This window comes from Falco peregrinus, chromosome 5, assembly GCF_023634155.1.
Source record: "Falco peregrinus isolate bFalPer1 chromosome 5, bFalPer1.pri, whole genome shotgun sequence".
Taxonomy (NCBI): Eukaryota; Metazoa; Chordata; class Aves; order Falconiformes; family Falconidae; genus Falco; species Falco peregrinus.
In genome coordinates this window covers 40,226,896-40,245,336 of record NC_073725.1, presented here as the reverse complement: position 1 = coordinate 40,245,336, position 18,441 = coordinate 40,226,896, and the positions used below count along the sequence as shown (strand labels likewise).

The 18,441-nt window shown below is 41.1% G+C and overlaps 1 protein-coding gene across 1 annotated transcript; it reads left to right on the top strand.

Annotated features, from left to right (window-relative positions):
- The first annotated feature begins 280 nt into the window (after positions 1 to 280).
- STEAP1 (STEAP family member 1) lies at positions 281 to 14,015 on the top strand. Its single transcript, XM_055806750.1, has 5 exons — positions 281 to 587; positions 3,884 to 3,988; positions 6,126 to 6,638; positions 8,071 to 8,235; positions 9,998 to 14,015. Exons 2-5 carry the CDS (start codon positions 3,896 to 3,898, stop codon positions 10,253 to 10,255), a joined length of 1,029 nt encoding a protein of 342 aa, XP_055662725.1. The 5' UTR covers positions 281 to 587; positions 3,884 to 3,895; the 3' UTR covers positions 10,256 to 14,015.
- Positions 14,016 to 18,441: the final 4,426 nt, after the last annotated feature.

Below are 18,441 nucleotides of genomic sequence, written 5' to 3'. Positions count from 1 at the left end.
CCCCCCTCCGGCCACCCGTCCCGTGCGCCCCGGCAGGGGGAGCGGGGCTGCGGACGGCAGGCGGTCCGCGGAGGCGAGGGGCGCCGGGGGAGGCAGCGCACCTCGGCGCCTCTTCCTCCTCCTCCTCCCGCCTGCGGGGTGGGCAGGGCGCAGGTGAACGCGCCCTTTGTTCAGCCCAGGCCCCAGCGGACCCACGGCCGGGGCGGCCAGCCCGGGCACCGCGGCCCCGGAGGGGAGACGCCGGGGCCGCGCCGCTCCGGCGCCCGCCGCGGCCCGGGACTCCGGCTTGCACCCCGCCGGGGCGGAGGGGAGCGGGATGGGCGCGGAAGGCGGAGCCGGGAAGGGAGGTGGAGGCTGCGGCCGGGCCCCCCTCGCCGCTCCCCTCAGAGTCCGGCAGGCGCTCCGCGGCTAACCCGTGTCCGCCCTCCCCGACAGAGCCGCGCCGCGGACGGGCACCGGGCACCGCCGCCGGCGGGCGCTGCCCCGCTGCTGACGGAGCCGAGCCGGGCCCCGCCGCTGCCACCGCCCCCCGCGGCGGGGGCTCCGGCCCCGGCGAGAAGAGGAGGCTGCGCCGACGGCGGGCCGAGGTGGGCGAGCCCCGGGGCGGCGGGGAGGCGGCGGCCGCTGCCGGAGCCGCCGGGGAGGGGTCCGCGTGGCCGGGCTGCGGCCGGGTTCCGGCGCGGAGCTCCGCCCGGCCCGGGGCCGACGGGACGGGACCGGTGCCCCCGGCGGGCGCGGGCCCGGGCTCCCCGCGGGGTCCGGCCTCCCCCGGGCAGCGGCGCGAAGCGGCCGGGCGTCGGGCTGGCAGCTCACCCGGCCCTGCCCGGCAGCGCGGTGCGCCTGACCGAGGAGGAAGGCCGAGCGCCGCTCTCCTGCTCCAGCCCCCGGGGTTTCACTGGGTTTTCCACAACGCTCAGCAGAATTTCCGAAGAGCAGAGTTACTGACTCGTGCCCCGAGTGCTTAACACCGTCCTGCGACGACTGTCGCTAACGCTTCCGTGCTGTCATTTTTCGGCGGTGCCCAGGGAGGGAGATGGAGTCACTGTCCCGTGCCTCTTCCATCACCTCAGCATTATTATCATAACCTGTTTATTTCCCCCATTTTTCTTTTTCCGTGGAGCCAGCCCTGAAACCCCTTACTCGGGAAAACCTCTCGGTGGCCTTGGGTGATGTTTTCCCTGGGTGATGTCTGCACAGCTTGTGTCCCTGTTGGCTGTGTTGCCATCAGCCTGTTTGCTCTGTACAAAATGCAGTAGCGTACTCACAGCGTTGGAAACTTGGCTTTCTGCAGCTGGACATCCTCCATCCTCATTCACAGCTGCCTCCTAGAGCAGAAGGGGTGTGCACTGAGGATGGACATTACTACAACTGTTTTCTTTCATAACGGTTGCGACTTAGGGCTGTAACTGATTAGTTTCGGTCTTTCACAGGACTCCTAATTTTTTTTCTCCAGATGTATTCCAAAAAGACACATGCTGTAGATGACTCCTTTCTGGCAATTCATAAGAATAGTGGGATTATAACTGCCTCGTATTTAAGGTTTTCCAAGACTGTTACTGTGCTTAGTTATTGAGCGTACCAAGAAATAATTTTGCATTAACTCTTTTGTCAGAAGCCAAGTGTGCTGTTTAGCACCTATGTTTCCTTGCATGCAGTTGCATGGCTGTAACCTGTATTTCCAAGGATGAGCACATGCATTCATTCACAGACACTTTCTTTTTTCTTCCCACTTTGTCTTCTGCTGCATTAAGCCATTAATGCTGTATTTAACATTGTATTAAAAATTGTTTCCCGAAAGAACCAATAAATCAGATTTTAGGATCAGCAGCTGGCATTCTAGTTCATGGATATTTTTTTTCACATCGTGATATCATTTACTACGTGCTCATCAACACAAACCTTTAGCTAGAAGCTATTACTAAACTCTTAATTTCTAAATTTTCTAAATGAAGAGTGATAGCAGCATAAGAATCGGGTGAGTCAAGCTCTTCCACACAGAGCTTCCCAATCTAAAATAAGTTTTTGGAACACCAAGACAGTGTGGTACGCAGAAAGGAGAGTTACAAAGTGGCTGAGATCGCTGTGTAAACTCATGTTGACTGGTGATACTAACAGCTGAAAGCTTAACAAAGATCAGTACAGAAAAAAAAAATTTAAAGCAGCAAAGACCTGAGCCACAATGCTGTTTTAACAATTTCAAGAAGCTGGTCTCATTACCTAAAAGAGTAAAAAGTCGGTCTATAAGTTTATGTCCTTTTTTTTCCACATCAAACTTTAAAAACCAGAGAGTAGCCCACAAAAACAGTGTGACTGCCCTTCATATTCTGAGTTCCTTCAAAAATACATCTGGAGCTCACGGTATTTGCTATCATTTTTTTCCAAATAGGTACAGTATACTGAATTCTGTTTGTAAACTATTCTTTGCCAATCTAACAGCTAGAAATACAGTATACTAAAACACATAGAAGTATAAATCTAACTAATCATGAGACTGAAGGAGCTGAGGTTTAATGAAGATACCTGATACCCAAAAACGTGTGATAAAATCACTGGAACTAGCCCTAGGAATAGGGTGGGGTGGGGTGGGGAAACTGAAATGTGCCTTCATCAGCCCATGCTTTCTTGTGTGCAGGATATACAAACCATCCATTAGGTGGTGTAGGAAAGGGTTAACAGGCTGACCTTCAGACAGAAGCTCTTGTTGACCCTACTCTGTAGCACTTGGCTGAAAGGTTATGCCCAAAGGGAGAGCTTTGCTAGCAGGAGGGATAAATCCAAAGAGAAATACTTGGGAAAAGAATACTTCGGCCTCAGGAGTCAGGTGGCCTGGCAGAAGGCAAACCCTCACAGCAGACAGTACAAGACTGCAGGACTCATCCACTGAAGGAACCAGACACAGTACAAAAAAGACAACTGCCAAAGTCTGATTTGTCCATACAGTTTCCCAAAAGGTTTGTGGATATAAAACAATCAGTGGTTAGCAAAGCAGTTTCATCTCTAGTAATTCAGCTGTTCAGCAGGAAGGTACCTGGAAGAGCTACCTAGTCACTGCCTTAAAGGTAGCCACAGAAAGTCACACTGTGGTGTGGCACCCTGAGCTTCCAGTGGTGTGGTGCTAGTTAGTGCCTTTCCTCTCGCAGCGTGTGAGAGTGGGAAGTCCTTGTTGCAGGGTCCTTGCAGTCCTTTTATAGCCTTCAAGATACTATTTTTCCTGCTGTCCTAGGATTTTCAGAAACATCTCTTCCATTTTATCTGTTCTCCTTTTTACTTTCTGGCTTCTGATTTCGTAAGTCCTTAGTAGCTTTCTACTGTACTTGCAGGTGATGAGTATTGCCAGTATACCTTGGAGCAGCATGAGTGAAGCTCCAGCCGGAGTTTCCTAACAATCTTGAAGGGACAATATACTTCTAAAGCCACAGAGTGACTCGTCAGGTAGACCAATCCTAAAACCTAAATCCCGATACCTAAAAAATATTAGGAACAATGCATTTGCACGTTTCTTCCATCAGCAAGTCTCAAGAACTTACTAAAATCCATCTTCATAACATTTTACATGTTATTTCTGTACACTGTTTCAAACTTACTTGTTGTAGATTAAAAACTTTCAGCCTGAATTCTTTCCACTGGCAACATGGGCATTTAGCTTAAATATTATTTTTCATCAGTGATTTTGTTCTGTTGATTCATATCTGCTTTACTCAAAAAATAAGCTGAGATTTTCTGTTCTTTTCTCAGAGGACAGACTTTCCTTTCCCTAGATTAATGTACATTCTCCAGCAAATGGGTGGAGGAGAGGGAAGAAAACATTTTGAGGGGAAAATAGGCCTCAAAGTTCCAGTCGGGCTTTTCAAAACCTGATTTACATCCTGTGTTTGTTTTGCAGGGAGTTTCCACAATGGAGAAGAGGGAAGATGATAATCATGGCATTGATCAAAATGCAGGTCAGAGCATCATGCCAAGAAGAAATACAGGAAACCTTAGCAACTCGGTAATGTTTCTGTAAAAAAGCAGCTCATATGTTACACAGAATATTGTAATCTATCATTTGATTTTGTCCAAAACAGTGTTCTGATCATGCTGGCATATCATCAATACTTCTAAAATCTTGTCACAAAACTGACATGAAGAGATAAAAAGATAAAGAGCATCTCATTCAATTTAATCACAGTCCATGATAAAAATTAAACAGAGTTTGGGCCAGCTGAAAACTACATGAGGTTACTTGCTAGTTGCATTTTACCAGACAAGCAAAGCCCCGTAGACATAATTTGGAATTTTTACACAGGAATATAAAATTTACCTTTGGAGGAGTTTTCATAATTGCCACATCATATTCAGTAGGTTTTCCACATCACACAAAAAAGTCCAGAAAAAAATCCGCTCCAACAGCATTTTCCTCTGCAGCTGCTGATGCACAGAAGTAGTTCAGGCTACAACTTTCTATTCTAATGTGAACTGTCTCACAGGCTGTGAAATACTGAATTAGCCTTTGCAAAATATCTCTTCAAGAAACAGGTATCTCTAGGCAAAACTTGGTTCAGGTGTGAATCTGTATCATTTATGCCAACTTCTGATTCTGCAATGCGTAGACTACACTCTACTTTTCTTCACAGACTAGAGAATAAAAGTTACTTAGGCTATACATTCACTGTTAAAAAGACATGCTTTTGTCATCAGATAAACACATAGTAGCTATTTAGCTAAAAAACCCTAATGAAGACCATGCCCTTTAATTTTACAGTGAGGCACTGTAGGCAAGACAGACATGTGGTGGGAAACAGGCTACTTTGTCTCTAATTAGGATTTTACAGCAAGATAGCAGTGTACATTTTCTATCTTTCTGTTGAAACAAAACATCTATGTATTACTGAAGATGCAAACAAGACTTGCATCTACTTACCCTTGCATTACTTACAAGTAATACCTTCTTTGAATTGACCCCTTAATCAGCTTCAATGTAATATTTGATTCTTAAGAATAAAACCAGATAATATTGCTGAGATAGAAAGATCTCCTGTATCCTAGCAGAATACTAATTTAACACTTTAAAACTTCTAATATTTGCCTTCCTCAAAACAGAAAGTGCCATTTCACTTCTTGTAGGTCTGGACGTCTGCCACATTAGCCATTCTAAAGCAGAGTCATTGCAGCATTAGTTCAGTTTTACTTTATATTTCATGGGAATATTAAAGGACTTAAATACCTAATGTTATCAGTTCTCCACCCCTGATGAGCTGTCTGCTGTATCAAGCGAAATGTCCTGCTGTTGATACACACATTTTCATTTTGTATGCATACTGATCATGTACCTCTTTCATGAACTATAACTATGAGACAATCTTTAAATATTTTATCTCCGTGTAAAACAGTTTACAAAGTAACACTAAAACGTTGTACTAGCTTAGTTCCTTCTAAAGTCTGTGATAATTCTGTCAAGATCTTTTGTGAGACTAGAATCAAGCCATGCCTACTTGGCAGCAGAAAATTCAGCTTTTTAAACTGAAGTGACTCAGTTTCACAAGATTTCATAAAAGTTGAGAGGACACTATTATAGTTGTGAAGGAGAAGAAGACTACAGGACCTGACGCTGGAGATGACAGATGTGCAACTGATCTAATGAACTGGATCCCAAACATTTCTACTTACATTCTTATTCCCCCAATTAAATGTCATTAAAATAGCAGTGACTGTATGAAATGTTTTATTGTCTTGACTCTGGATTCTGTTACTGTGCATATTATTTAGGCTACATCATTAAGTCTGTAGTTGAAATTTGACATTCGAAATCTGTAGCTCATATCATAAGAAACCGTAATGATGCTTCACATAATGTACTCCATCTTCCCTTGCAATGTAGTTAACTTCCTGGAATTAAAATCTATTTTGAAATCACAACAGATAATGTATGAAGAATGAGAAATCTATGCTAAAAGTGTGTTGCTCAACTACTGAATATGCTGTTTGAAATGTTACGTTTTCAAGCTACCTTGTGTTTAATAGTGTGTATGTTTTGTATCTGGTTTCAGCGCAGTACAGTGTAAAAGCCATGATGGCAAATATTGTCATTACTGAAGTTTTTAATCTTCTCTTGAACTCACTTGGTATTTCCTTTCTGTCCTTTCCAGGATGTGGATATGCAAGTCACCAATCCACCAGAAGCAGCTGCACTTTTTAATTTACATCAAGCACACCATTTTGGTGAGTTTGAACACTCTTCAGAACAACACTGCAAGCAGGATCTGTTCCCCAAGTGGCACTTGCCAATGAAGATAGCATCAGTGATCTCATTATTAACATTTATTTACACTTCTATGAGAGATGTCATATATCCTTTTATAACCAGAAAGGAAAATGTTTTCTATAAAATTCCAATCCTTGTCATAAACAAAGTTTTACCAGTGGTTTCAATTACCCTTTTAGCACTAGTATATTTACCAGGAATATTAGCTGCTGGTTTCCAGCTGTACTTTGGCACCAAGTATAAAAGGTTTCCCCAGTGGCTGGATAGATGGATGTTATCAAGAAAGCAATTTGGACTTCTCAGTTTCTTCTTCGCTACAATGCACGCCTGCTATAGCCTATGCTATCCAATGAGAAGATCATACAGATACAAGCTGCTGAACTGGGCATTCCAGCAGGTATGATGGGCTTGCAATCACCAAGCCTTCTGTATTCAAAAAATCCTTGTTTTGGTCATTCAAACAAATCTGAATGGGGGGAAAGCCATTTTCATAGTCTTCATTTGATTTTGAAGCAGATCTCCACAGAGCACTGTTAAGGAACGGAGCAGGACCTAGTTGTCAAAGCATGTAATAGCGAGTCAAGAGTGATCACAGCTATGCAAGTGTGTATTAAATAAGTAACTTTCTGCATTTGGGATTTTTTCTCTCACTGTAAAATGTATGTAATTATACCTGCCTCACAGGAACATTTTAAGTCTTTGGCACGCTATTAGTTTAGTGTGGTTTAATCTTCTCTGCACTGTGCAATCTTTCTACAAAAACTGAGCACACAACATTTTTAGACATCTTTGTAAAGTGAATTAGCCAGCAATGAAGGAGGGCTGAGCTAAATCACAATCATCTGTATTTGCCACAAAATAAATTTGTGAACACTGATGGCTCCACAATTGGGCTGATGCACACTAACTTGCTAAAAGGTAGAATTTCAATTATGCTTCTGAGTCATGGGCAATAACTGGCTTACAAATATAAGACCCTCTGTGACTAGGGAGTTCCTAATACTTGCGTATCACCTGGAGTGCCATAAACATTACAGTATAAGGATTATACCAATATAAGGTATAGACTGCAAATGTACATTTTTATTACCTTCAAAGTCTAATCTAGAGTTTTATTAAAAGCAGCCTTACCGGTAATCTGACTTGCTGACTTGAATGGATTGCCAGAAATTTCCTTGAGATTCCAGTCTTCAAGATGCATAAATTATCATATTTGGGGCATACTACATCATGGTGATCACTGGCCATGGTGATCAAAGGGCTGTTGTAAGTAGTTGTAAATAGGAGAAACTTTGACATCAGTCCATTAAAATCACAACCTTTTCATCCATACCAACCATTGTATTCAGTGCAGCTGAATGTACCAAGTTGTTTTTAAAAAAATAAAGCTAAAGAGCTATCCTGACAGGATATCATCATTAAGAATGCCTGCTGAATTAGCTCCCTAAAATAATGCTGTTAATATATTTCCTGTTGTTACAGTCTCCCAGATATGGTATTTAGCCAGAGATGGAAATTTTTGTCATAGATCAAGATTTCTTCTGCTGTGAAGACAGGCTAACAGGTCTCAGAACCAGTTTCTCCTGGGCCAAGACACTGATGAAGTCTAAATTCTTCTCACTTAAGGCCCACTGTTGCTCTGAAGATACTAGTGGAGACTTTGTAATCAGAAGTAAAGAGCAGTTACATTCAAAGATATTCGAACAAACAGAAATACTGTGTTTCTTGGCTGAGTTCCTGAATATCATGGTGAAAATATCTGTATTTCACACAAAAGGCTAAGTGTGCCAGTCTGTCATTTTAAATATGGTGTTCTGTTCTTTTACCAGGTCAAACAAAAAAAGGAAAGTGCCTGGATTGAACATGATGTTTGGAGAATGGAGATTTATGTGTCTCTAGGAATTCTGGGACTTGCTTTGCTGGCCTTGTTGGCAATAACATCAATTCCATCTGTTGGTCACTCTTTGACCTGGAGAGAGTTCCACTACATTCAGGTATGCATAAATGTCGTTATTGCATGTCATTAATCCTCATTTGTAAGAATGTGTCTTACCAACTAAGACCATTAGGAGTTAAAAATATCAGACACAGAGGAGTTAGTGAAACCAGTCTAAAAGTTCCATACTCTTTGTTAATTGCTGTGCAAGAAACGTTCCTTTACTTTGTTATTTTGTCAGGAGAAAAGGCCGTCAGGGTATAAAATGGGAAGAAAGACAACTCCAAATCACATTTTTCTCTTCTGACTTTGTGAGCAGCAGCAGTTGTCTTTCAGGACCTATCCTTAGGTCAAAAACCTCCGGTGCTGAAGGCATTTTAGTCACCTTCTGGGTATCTTATGTTTCAGGAATGTCCTGTCTCCTGCTGAATTCGAAGTAGGTGGTATTGAACCAGACAGCGCTGTTGCCATACAACACACTAAGAATTGCTTGTTGCTCTCCTGGAGCTGTTTTGAAAATTCTTTTTCTGCCAGCCACCAGGTGGCTGAAAAGTCCAGGAGAAGACATCCGCCCAATAACACATGCAAAGATTTTCCATTTGCGGCTTTATTAGCTTCATAACACACACACCCCCCCAAAAAAGGTGTATTCTGAAAAGGAGACATCTTAGAACAGATGCATAGTAAAATCCAACCAGTCCTGAGTTTTCTACAGATGTACTTGTTTTGTTCATTGAAGTATTTGGTTTGCTCTTAGTTCTCCTGTATCGTACACAATAATAATCAGGAATAGTTCTGCTAGCATCAATATGATCACACTAGAGTATTGAATTAGGTCCCTGAACACCAAAATCTGAAAATTCAATAACCTACTAAGTACCTGGCATTTGAAAATTTGATCTGAATTTGAAAAGTAGAACTGAAATGTGTATCTTTGTGCAATTAGTGATTTGAGATTCTGCCCACTCTATGAAGTACATCATTTGTAGGAAGAGTTTTCAGCATTAAAGAGAATACATATGGACAGGTCTAGGAGGGAGTCTTCCAGTGCATGACTACTTTCAGTATTAAATTAGTATGGTGAAGAAACCCAGAAGAGTAATACTACTATATTGGATTCATTTTACAAATAACCTTTACGCTCGAAAATCAGTTTCTGTGGATTTAGCAGTTGGAAAGGCAGTGTTTGACTTCACTGATGAGTAATTCTATTTTTCCAACAATACCAAATTGTTATGCAACAAGAAACTGAAAATTACTAGTAACTCTGCATAGTTGCCTTTACTTCTCATTTTTTTAATATCCTAAGCCATGTATCACTGTATGTGGAATGAAAGACTTCAGTTTCCTATTGTTGTGCAATTGCTTTTGTCATAGTACTAGGCTTACTAAGGTTTCTGATTTGCATTGACCTTAACATTTTTCTTTGCAAGTAATTAAGCCATTTATAAATCTGCTTTTGAACTCATTTATGACAGAAATAAAGTAATTTAGGATACAGATGGCATCTATAAATTGTGATATTGAGAACTGACCCTTTTTCAAGAATAGCCTGTAATCTATAATCTCGCCTGTACATTAGCTAAGTGTCATAGCAATACTTGAAAAATGTGCCTCATCTGTTTTCTCTTACAGTGGCGTAGAGGGGTGTAATTGGGTTCTTGAATTAGAGTCTTTAAATTTTAGTTCAAAGCCAATGGCATTTTTTCTTTGATTTAAGGGTGTTAGTTGAGGCCATTCCTGATTTCCCTATTTGCTTAACAGAGTACTCTTTTTGCCAAGTTGGAAAAAATAGCTCACTATTTTCTTTCTCTTTTCAGAGCAAGATGGGATATTTAGCTCTGCTGCTGTGTACTGTTCACGCACTGGTGTTTGCTTGGAATAAGTGGGTTGATATTAACCAGTTCATCTGGTATACACCACCTTCATTTATGGTAGCAGTTTTTCTTCCTATTGTAGTTCTGCTTTGTAAATGCGTACTGCTCCTCCCATGTTTTAGGAAGAGGATAAAAAAGATCAGATGTGGTTGGGAAGCTAACACACAAACCAATCAAACCAGCATGACTTCTAGACTGTAGATCAAATATCGACATTTCCTTTCCATATATATAAATAATGCTCAATGCCATGAAATGTTCACTTGCAAGCTCTGTTTTCACATTCTCCATAGATGTTTCCTTTTCACTTTTCATTTTGACTTCAGGATTATGGGATACTTGATGCAATTTGAACCTTTTATAAGGCACAAGATGGAAACATTCCTTCTACACGTTAATCTATTCAGTGTTCTGGTTTTGTTCATTTCTTCTGACTCACTGCTTTTAAAATCCAAGGGCTTCATTGCCTCAATCCTAATCCTTTTGTAGGCAAAAGCAATCATAAATCATTGCTCCAGGTGAGCACAGAAAGTAAATAAATAATTATACCACAGAACCCAGGAATGCTTTCTGCTTTCCACAGCCATGTTTGTTCCTTTGTTACATCTCAGTATTCTAATGGAACAACTAGAGTATTTATCATCCCATTCCCCCTTATCACCTGCATCCTATGTTTCAGTCTACAGAATGGGGACCTTGGCACAGGAGCCAGACAGAAACTGTGTATTCCCTCCAGGTCTTGAACTTAGACAATTGGGCAAGCAGAATTGCAGGGAACTTTACAAGGTAAATCTCTCCTGAGGCTTCGGCACAGTCTAAAAAAAGATTTTTTAGACTCAGATCTCCATTTTACACAGGACTAGGTGTGTCTCTGTTTACTTAAAACTATAAAACATTTCCCATTTTTTATTCCATGAACACGTTCTTTTGTTTCTGATGCTGGAAATTTTCCATGCTTTTGACCTAAGCCTGCAGCCTTTGACATGTGCTAAACTTTATTTGCACAAATTATTCCAGTGGGATAACTCACATTAGGTAAATGTGTTTTACTGTTTACTCTAGGGCTAGCGCAATTGTGTGATTAGAAGAAAAACATTAAAAATAGACATTTGAATCTTGACATTGATTTGGTGAGATTTTCATGCAAAATGGCTTTCAAATGCATTTGCTTTTACAAAAATATTCATAAAAGCTAATTAAACCTTTCTTTCCTTATGTTGCATAGATCTGGCTGAATGTTTTAAGCGAATAATTCATTTGTTATTATCTATTTTTAAATATCATATGCAGTAGTGAATATTTTCACCCAGCATCAGGAACATTTCTGCCAGTCTCCCTGCATGAGTTGACTAGGACATGGACTGATGATGCCACCTATTGCCAGGATCATCTGAATGAGAATTGTAATTGGTAATGGCTGCGGTATTAAAACAAAGAGGAAAAAATGTATGTGTAAAAAAAAATATCCAATACATGGTGCTAATGATTCTGTTGTACATTTGTGGACTTTGTACACTGAGCAGCAATAACATAACATAAATAGCTACAGGGATACTACATTTTGTATTTTCCTGGTTATAACCCCATTCAATTATTGCAACTTAAAAGTTGGCCTTGTTATTTGCACTTAATGTAGCACTGTGAAAATAACTGGGGACATAGCAGCCTGTATAATATAGACTGAAGAGAAATGAGTGGCATTGTGTATCAAATCAGTAACGCATGACAGAGGCAAACACTTTCTAAAACACTGGAAGCTAGTCTGCAATGTGAATCTGAGAAATTTCTAACAAAACAGAAAAAGTGGGGTTGTCAATGCGTTAGCATTTACATTTCTATAAATGAAATAAATCTTTTAGAAGTCATATTAGGGATGAAGAATAATATTCACCAAAGGCTTATTCAGAATATTACCTGCACTTTGTTGTCAGGAGTCATAAAAATATTATAAAATTCTTTTTCTCATAGAACAGGTTGGGGCATGTGCAATGATAAAGAAATCCCTTTGTCTTCTGTATTATCCACTAACTACTCATAAAGTGTGCTCAAACTTACCAATTAGGGCAAAGCTGAGACTAAATACTCCAAGCAACCACTGATACGCATCCATTGAAAAGGATGACATTTAGTTTTATCAAAATATGTATTAAATTGTGCTCTCCAGAATCAACCCTGCTGCTCTTTTATTTAGGAAGTCTGGAGAATTTAATTCAGTCTCCAGCTTTGTTAAATTCTGGTCAAACAGTTGGACTAATTGTTTACAACTGGTCAGAGAAGCCAATTAACCCTGTGACACAGAGGAATATAAATAGCTTCAGGGGTAACAAAGCATGTGGCACAGAAAGCAGAACCTAAACCTTGATAACTGAAAGCAGGTGAATGATGAGATGCCTTGGAAGAAGCTATTCATATGGCATGTACAAAAAAAAACCAAGGCAAATTAATATGTGTATGCATTTAGAGAGCAAAATAGTTCAGGGGTGTGATAATGGGCTTCAAGGCTTTTCACCTTACTGTCACCATTACCAGCTGAAGTCTTTTGCATAAGTGCTCTGTTATGGATCAGCTAGGTTAGTGAGCACTGAGTAGAGGAGTATGTCAGTATTGATATGAAGTTAACAGAAGCTGGAAGTTAAGATTTCTGTGCCTTCAGAGTCTGTATCTTACTGTACAGCAGCAGGATTTAGGCTGCTAAGTCACATTTGAAAATGGACCTTTAATTCCAAAGTTGGTTTGGCCCTTCTGAAATTTTTGTCCAAGTTCTTATAATATTCTCTTTCTGAACCTGTAAGATATGTCTAATTTGGAGACTAACAGACAGATCCTTATTGCAGAAATCACTATAGGTACTACTGTTAGAAAACAGGCCAAGAACTTCATGAACATGTAAATGTATTTTCTATATTCAACACTTCTTAAAAAGGTTTTGAGCTGCAGGAAGGAACTGTTGTCTGTACCATGGTATTTACTGCATAAAATCTGAACAAGGCACATCACAAGCACAGAACTCCTTTCAGGAAGTGCTAAAGAAAATGTATGTACATCTTTATTTATCTTCTATTCATGGTGTAGCAGTGATAAATTTAGATTCATCCCACTTCCTATGGCTGAGAAATTGTGTCCTAATGAAGCATTCTATTGTAATACCCTGCTCTAGGCAATTGTTACATAAGGTAAACTAGCATAACTTCATTCATTTCAAACTGCTAATATGCGCTGAAATCCTCACAAAAATTACATGTGAAAACCAATTTCAAAATCATCACATACTGACCTTTGGTGCTTATTGTTTAGCTGGGAACAACATTAAGCACACCAGATTTTTCTCTCTAGTATTGCCCAGGGGCAAACCCAGAAGTGTCTTCTGCTAGCTGAAATTTGCATCTGTCTACGAAAGCTATTCCTAAAATCACAGATGACATCCAAACATTCAAGCAGTTTTTTCCCTACTGATTGTCTCAAGTAGTAGCCAGGTTTTCTGCGTCACAGCTAGCCATTTCTCTAGAAACTACCGCTGAATGCTTATAGCCAGAATTTGAGACCTCATATCAAGTCTCTTCCCTGCTTTGTAAGTCTTTAGTAAACTACTTCTAAGTAACTCATTTCCCAATCTGCAGAACTGGAGGAGTAATACTTTACAGGACATTGCAACAGTATTTTCAAGTTTTTAAGGCTTTCACATAAAATAAGGAGGAGAGTCATGTAAGGTCTATAAAAGGCTACAGAAGAAAATGTTAGTGACAGTATTTTATTTCTCCCTTTGTAATAGACATGACTTAGTTCAACACTAATTAAAATAACTTCATATGTACCTTTTAATTTATGCTTATGTACCTATTTCAAAATTCAGTGTATTAATATGCCTGTATACAACTATAATACATAAAATCAATGTATGTGCAACTTTTAGGCACTTATTTGTATAACAATGATTACTTTTATAAAACTGTACCTCATTAAATGCTTCAATGTACGTTGTATCTGCCATTGTGTCATACATCCAGGGTATAAGAGTAAAAAGGCACAGTAGGCTCCAGAACAGCTGCTGCCATGAACAATAAAAATGGCTTCAGTCAGGGGGAACCATTCTGCCCATGCTGGTGCAGAGCCTGGAGTCTCCAAAGGAAAGAAGACAAAGATGAGAAAAGCAAAATGGACACTTTCACAGGGGAATGTAATGAAAGCACATTTTTCCTGACAGATCTTTTACCCGACAGACTGCATATTCTAGCATTCAGACGAGATTTTGTGAGAAGGAAGACAAAGCTGAGGCAGTTGTGTAGTGCTTTGGAGCGAGGCCTGTGATCCCTGAAAACACTGATCAAAAACAAGGAAAAGCTCAAGAATAGTGAGGGCATTGAGGAGGGGAAAGGAATACAGGCATATTTTTGGGTAAGACTCCATCACTCCAGTGTAAGTGGTTCTGCAGTGCCTCTATGAAGGCTGCAAAGCACTTCCTTCAGTTGTTATATGTCTCATATTTAAGTCAGAAACATAGAATTGAAATGCTGGAAAGATATAAATTGTTGAAGGGATTTGAGGAATTTTATGCCAAGTTTACCTGGGGTAGCCAGATTGCAGAATACTATTCCCAAGTAGTGGTACCAACAATAAGTGCCCAGGAAACTAGCGCCCGGGCTGTGCTGGCTATGGTTTAATGTAAATTCCTGATGACAGCAGCATTTACTGTAAGCCGTTCCTCCCTTTGGCCATTCTTCTCTGTTCTGTCAGTTCTGCAGGTGTTTAAAGCTTGAAGTTAATCAGACCAGGGAATTGGATCCAGTTGAAAAGTAATGCAGAGAAATGAGTGATGCAGCCAGGTTCATACACTGGTCTGATTCACCTGGTAGCCATGTATGTATGCCAGCAGGAAGGACAGGGAGAGCAATGGCATAAAGGGGCAGTTTAACTTAAACCAGCTTAAACTGCATGGTTGTAAGTGCTCCTAAAATTCAAAACTTAAGTTATTTAATCCTATTTCAGTAGCAAGAATGTTTCATTTCTTCACATATTTGTGATGTTTCCCATGAATCAGCAAGCAAAAATGTGTTCTAGAAATTGTCACTGGAAAACATATAAAACTGACTGACCTCTATGTGACTGTGGACTGCGTGGCCTCATTTGTAGAGATGATCTCACATCTTCCCTTCTTTTCTGCTACATCCATAGTTTCTATTACTGTCCCTTAATATTATGAAATGTTAATGATAACTATTTTTGAAATTCGGACTAATTAATTTTAAGCTGATTTTCTTAAAATGACATTAAATTAATAATTTAAAAGAACAAAACAAAACAAAAATATTTTTTAAAACCTGCCGAATCCACCCCTGGAGAGTGTAGTCTACTGTGGTCACTAAGTGTCTGGCAAAGTCTGATCATTGTCATTGATTTTTTTCAGTAGTGCCAGGATTTCTTGATCCCATCAGCATGCTTTGTTGCTGATGGCAAAATAATGTCTTTTGATAAGACTTGGACTCCATTAAAAAAATCTCATTTAATTCAGTTGCATCACAGGGGGTTGGGGGAGGAAACCAAGCAGCCGCACATGACTGCCTGCCACTGCATCCGCGCGCCGGCCCCCTGGTTAAAAAGTTTGAGGACCCCTGATCTAGTCCAACCTGCTGATAGAACAGGTTCACCTAGAGCAGGTTGCTCTAGAGCAGGATCATGTCCAGGCGGGTTTTGAATATTTCCAGAGAAGGAGACTCCACAGCCCCTCTGGGCAGCCTGTCCCAGTGCTCTGTCACCCTCAAAGTAAAATTTTTCTTCATATTCAGATGGAATTCCCTGTGCTGCAGTTTGTGCCTGTTGCCCCTTGTCCTGTCACTGGACACCACGGAAAAGAGCCTGGCCCCAGCCTCTTGACACCCACCCTTGAGATATTTGCATGCATAGGTAAGATCCTTTCTCAGTCCTCTTCTCCAGGCTAAGCAGGCCCAGCTCTCTCAGCCTTCCCTCATAAGAGAGATGCTCCAGTCCCCTAATCCTCTCCATAGCCCTCCGCTGGACCCTCTCCAGCAGTTCCCTGTCCCTCTTGAACTGGGCAGCCCAGCACTGGCCCCAGCACTCCAGGTGCTGCCTCACCAGGGCAGAGCACAGGGGCAGGATCACCTCCCTCGACCTGGTGGCCACGCTCCTCCCAATGCACCCCAGGATCCCACTGGCCTTCTTGGCCCCAAGGGCACCCTGCTGGCTCATGGGCACCTTGCTGTCCACCAAAATCCCCAGGTCCTTCTTTCTCCACAGAGCTGCTTTCTAGCTTACCTATGAAGATGTTATGGGAGATAGTGTCAAAAGCCTTGCTGAAGTCAAGGTAGACAACACCCACCGGTCTCCCCTCATCTACCCAGCCAGCCATTCTATCACAGAAGGCTTTCAGATTGGTCAAGCATGATTTCTCATTGCTGAATCCATGTTGACCACTCTTGATAACCTTCTTTTCCTTCACATGCTTAGAAATGACTTCCAGGATGAGCTGCTCCATCACCTTTCCAGGGATGGAGGTGAGGCTGACTGGCCTGTAGTTTCCTGGCTCCTCCTTCTTGCCCTCTTTGGAAGCTAAAGTGACATTGGCTTTCCTTCAGTCCTCGAGCACCTCTCATGTTCTCCGTGACCTTTCAAAGATGATGGAGAGTGGCTTAGCAATAACATCTGCCAGTTCCACCAGCACTCAGGGGTGCATCCCATCAGGGCCCATGGATTTGTGGATCAATGAACCGAACTCTATAAAGTTATAAAAGAGAAATCCACAGCTACTTCCAGTAAACATGAGGCAACAGAAGATACATTTGTTCTGTCTTTATTTGTTTCTTTCTTTTTATATATATTTCATCTTTGAAGCACAAAATTATATTACTGAGATAAATATGTTATGTCCTTGACCTGGTTAAAGACGTGTAGTCCCTGTGGGACTGGCAGAATACTACCACTGCTACTGTTTGAAGTATTTGGTCCATAAATTTTATCTTTTGGGCTCACTATTAAAAAAGAAGTGAGGCAAGTGTGAGGGTTTGGGTTTTTTTAACTGTACAGTCAAATCTTGTAGTTTGCAGTCATGTGCAGTCTTTATATACAAGTTTACACTGTTTTGTTGGATGTACTCCACTGAAAAAAAATTCCATATGCATGTCTTAATTACTTGAATTACTGAGAAGTGTCTTATTGCTGGACTTAAGGAATGGCCACATAACCCATCTCTAATTTTTTCTCTGCCTTTTTTTCCAGTCCTGCGACTCATATATACAACTGAATGGCATTTCTCTCTTGCCTGTCCACCTGAACCTCTGCATATACCAGAATAACTTTTGAACAATGCATCTCATTTATGCCAAAATATTTTAGGTATTCTAACAGGAAATCCTTAAAAAAAAAAAAAAGAACCAAAAAGCCAGAAAAGGGAAAAAATTACCCACTTGCAGGGCATCTCAAGCATCTCTGCAACAGTTTAGCATCTAACAATTGTTTGATGGCACCCATAATTAAAATAATCATGGCTTTCTCTTGTGCCTTCTAATTTGCAATAGACTTAGTACATTCACAAGGATATGAACATCCTAAATTATTTATTCCCAGATAATTATTGACAGACAAAAGGGCATTCTGGGGCAGAAGAAGGCTGGGACTATGAAGCTACGCAAAGAGGTGTTAATATGGAATGGGAAGGAACAGGACAACTGGAGAACTGGGACAAAGAAGAAAGGAGACTGCAAGCACTCAGATTTTCTTATGAGAGGAAAGAGTAAAGGAGCCCAATGGATGTTAAAGGGGGAAAATAAGTAGGTGGAGGATACTAAATGAGATTAATGCAACATCGTCAAGATAGTAGGGAACAGAAGTCCTTAGTCAGGAAGATGGGTAAAATGGAGAGCAAGTAAATGGCTGATGGGAGAGAGTTTGAAAAAAATGAAGTGAATCCTTGAAACAGAGGGATGGGGGCGGGGGGGTGGTGTTGGTTATCCACATGGAGCTGTGTGTGTGCAGAGTATGGCCTGCAGAACCTAGTAAATTGCAACCAATTCTCCATCCCTGAAATACCATTTGAGGCATGTCCGGGAAAATCTGGTCAAATTCCACTGATATGTATGAACACCAGCAAGGTTATAAGTGGTTCTGTGACTTGGAGGAATTATGCTCTGAGATGTAGTCCTATGACTTTGTTATGGATGAAGAACATACTGTCTCTGAAGCTGGGGAGACATGAGTCATAGATATTGCTCCACTTTTCATAACTATCTAAATATAAACTGAGCTAACTTCAAATAGATTGTACTTATAGTGGAGCAGACATGGCTACTTTACTTCCCAGTAAAGTGCACAGTATGTTGTGCTAACTGAAGGAAAACATTTCTGTAAGACGCAATGAAGCTAAGCCACTCTAACACATT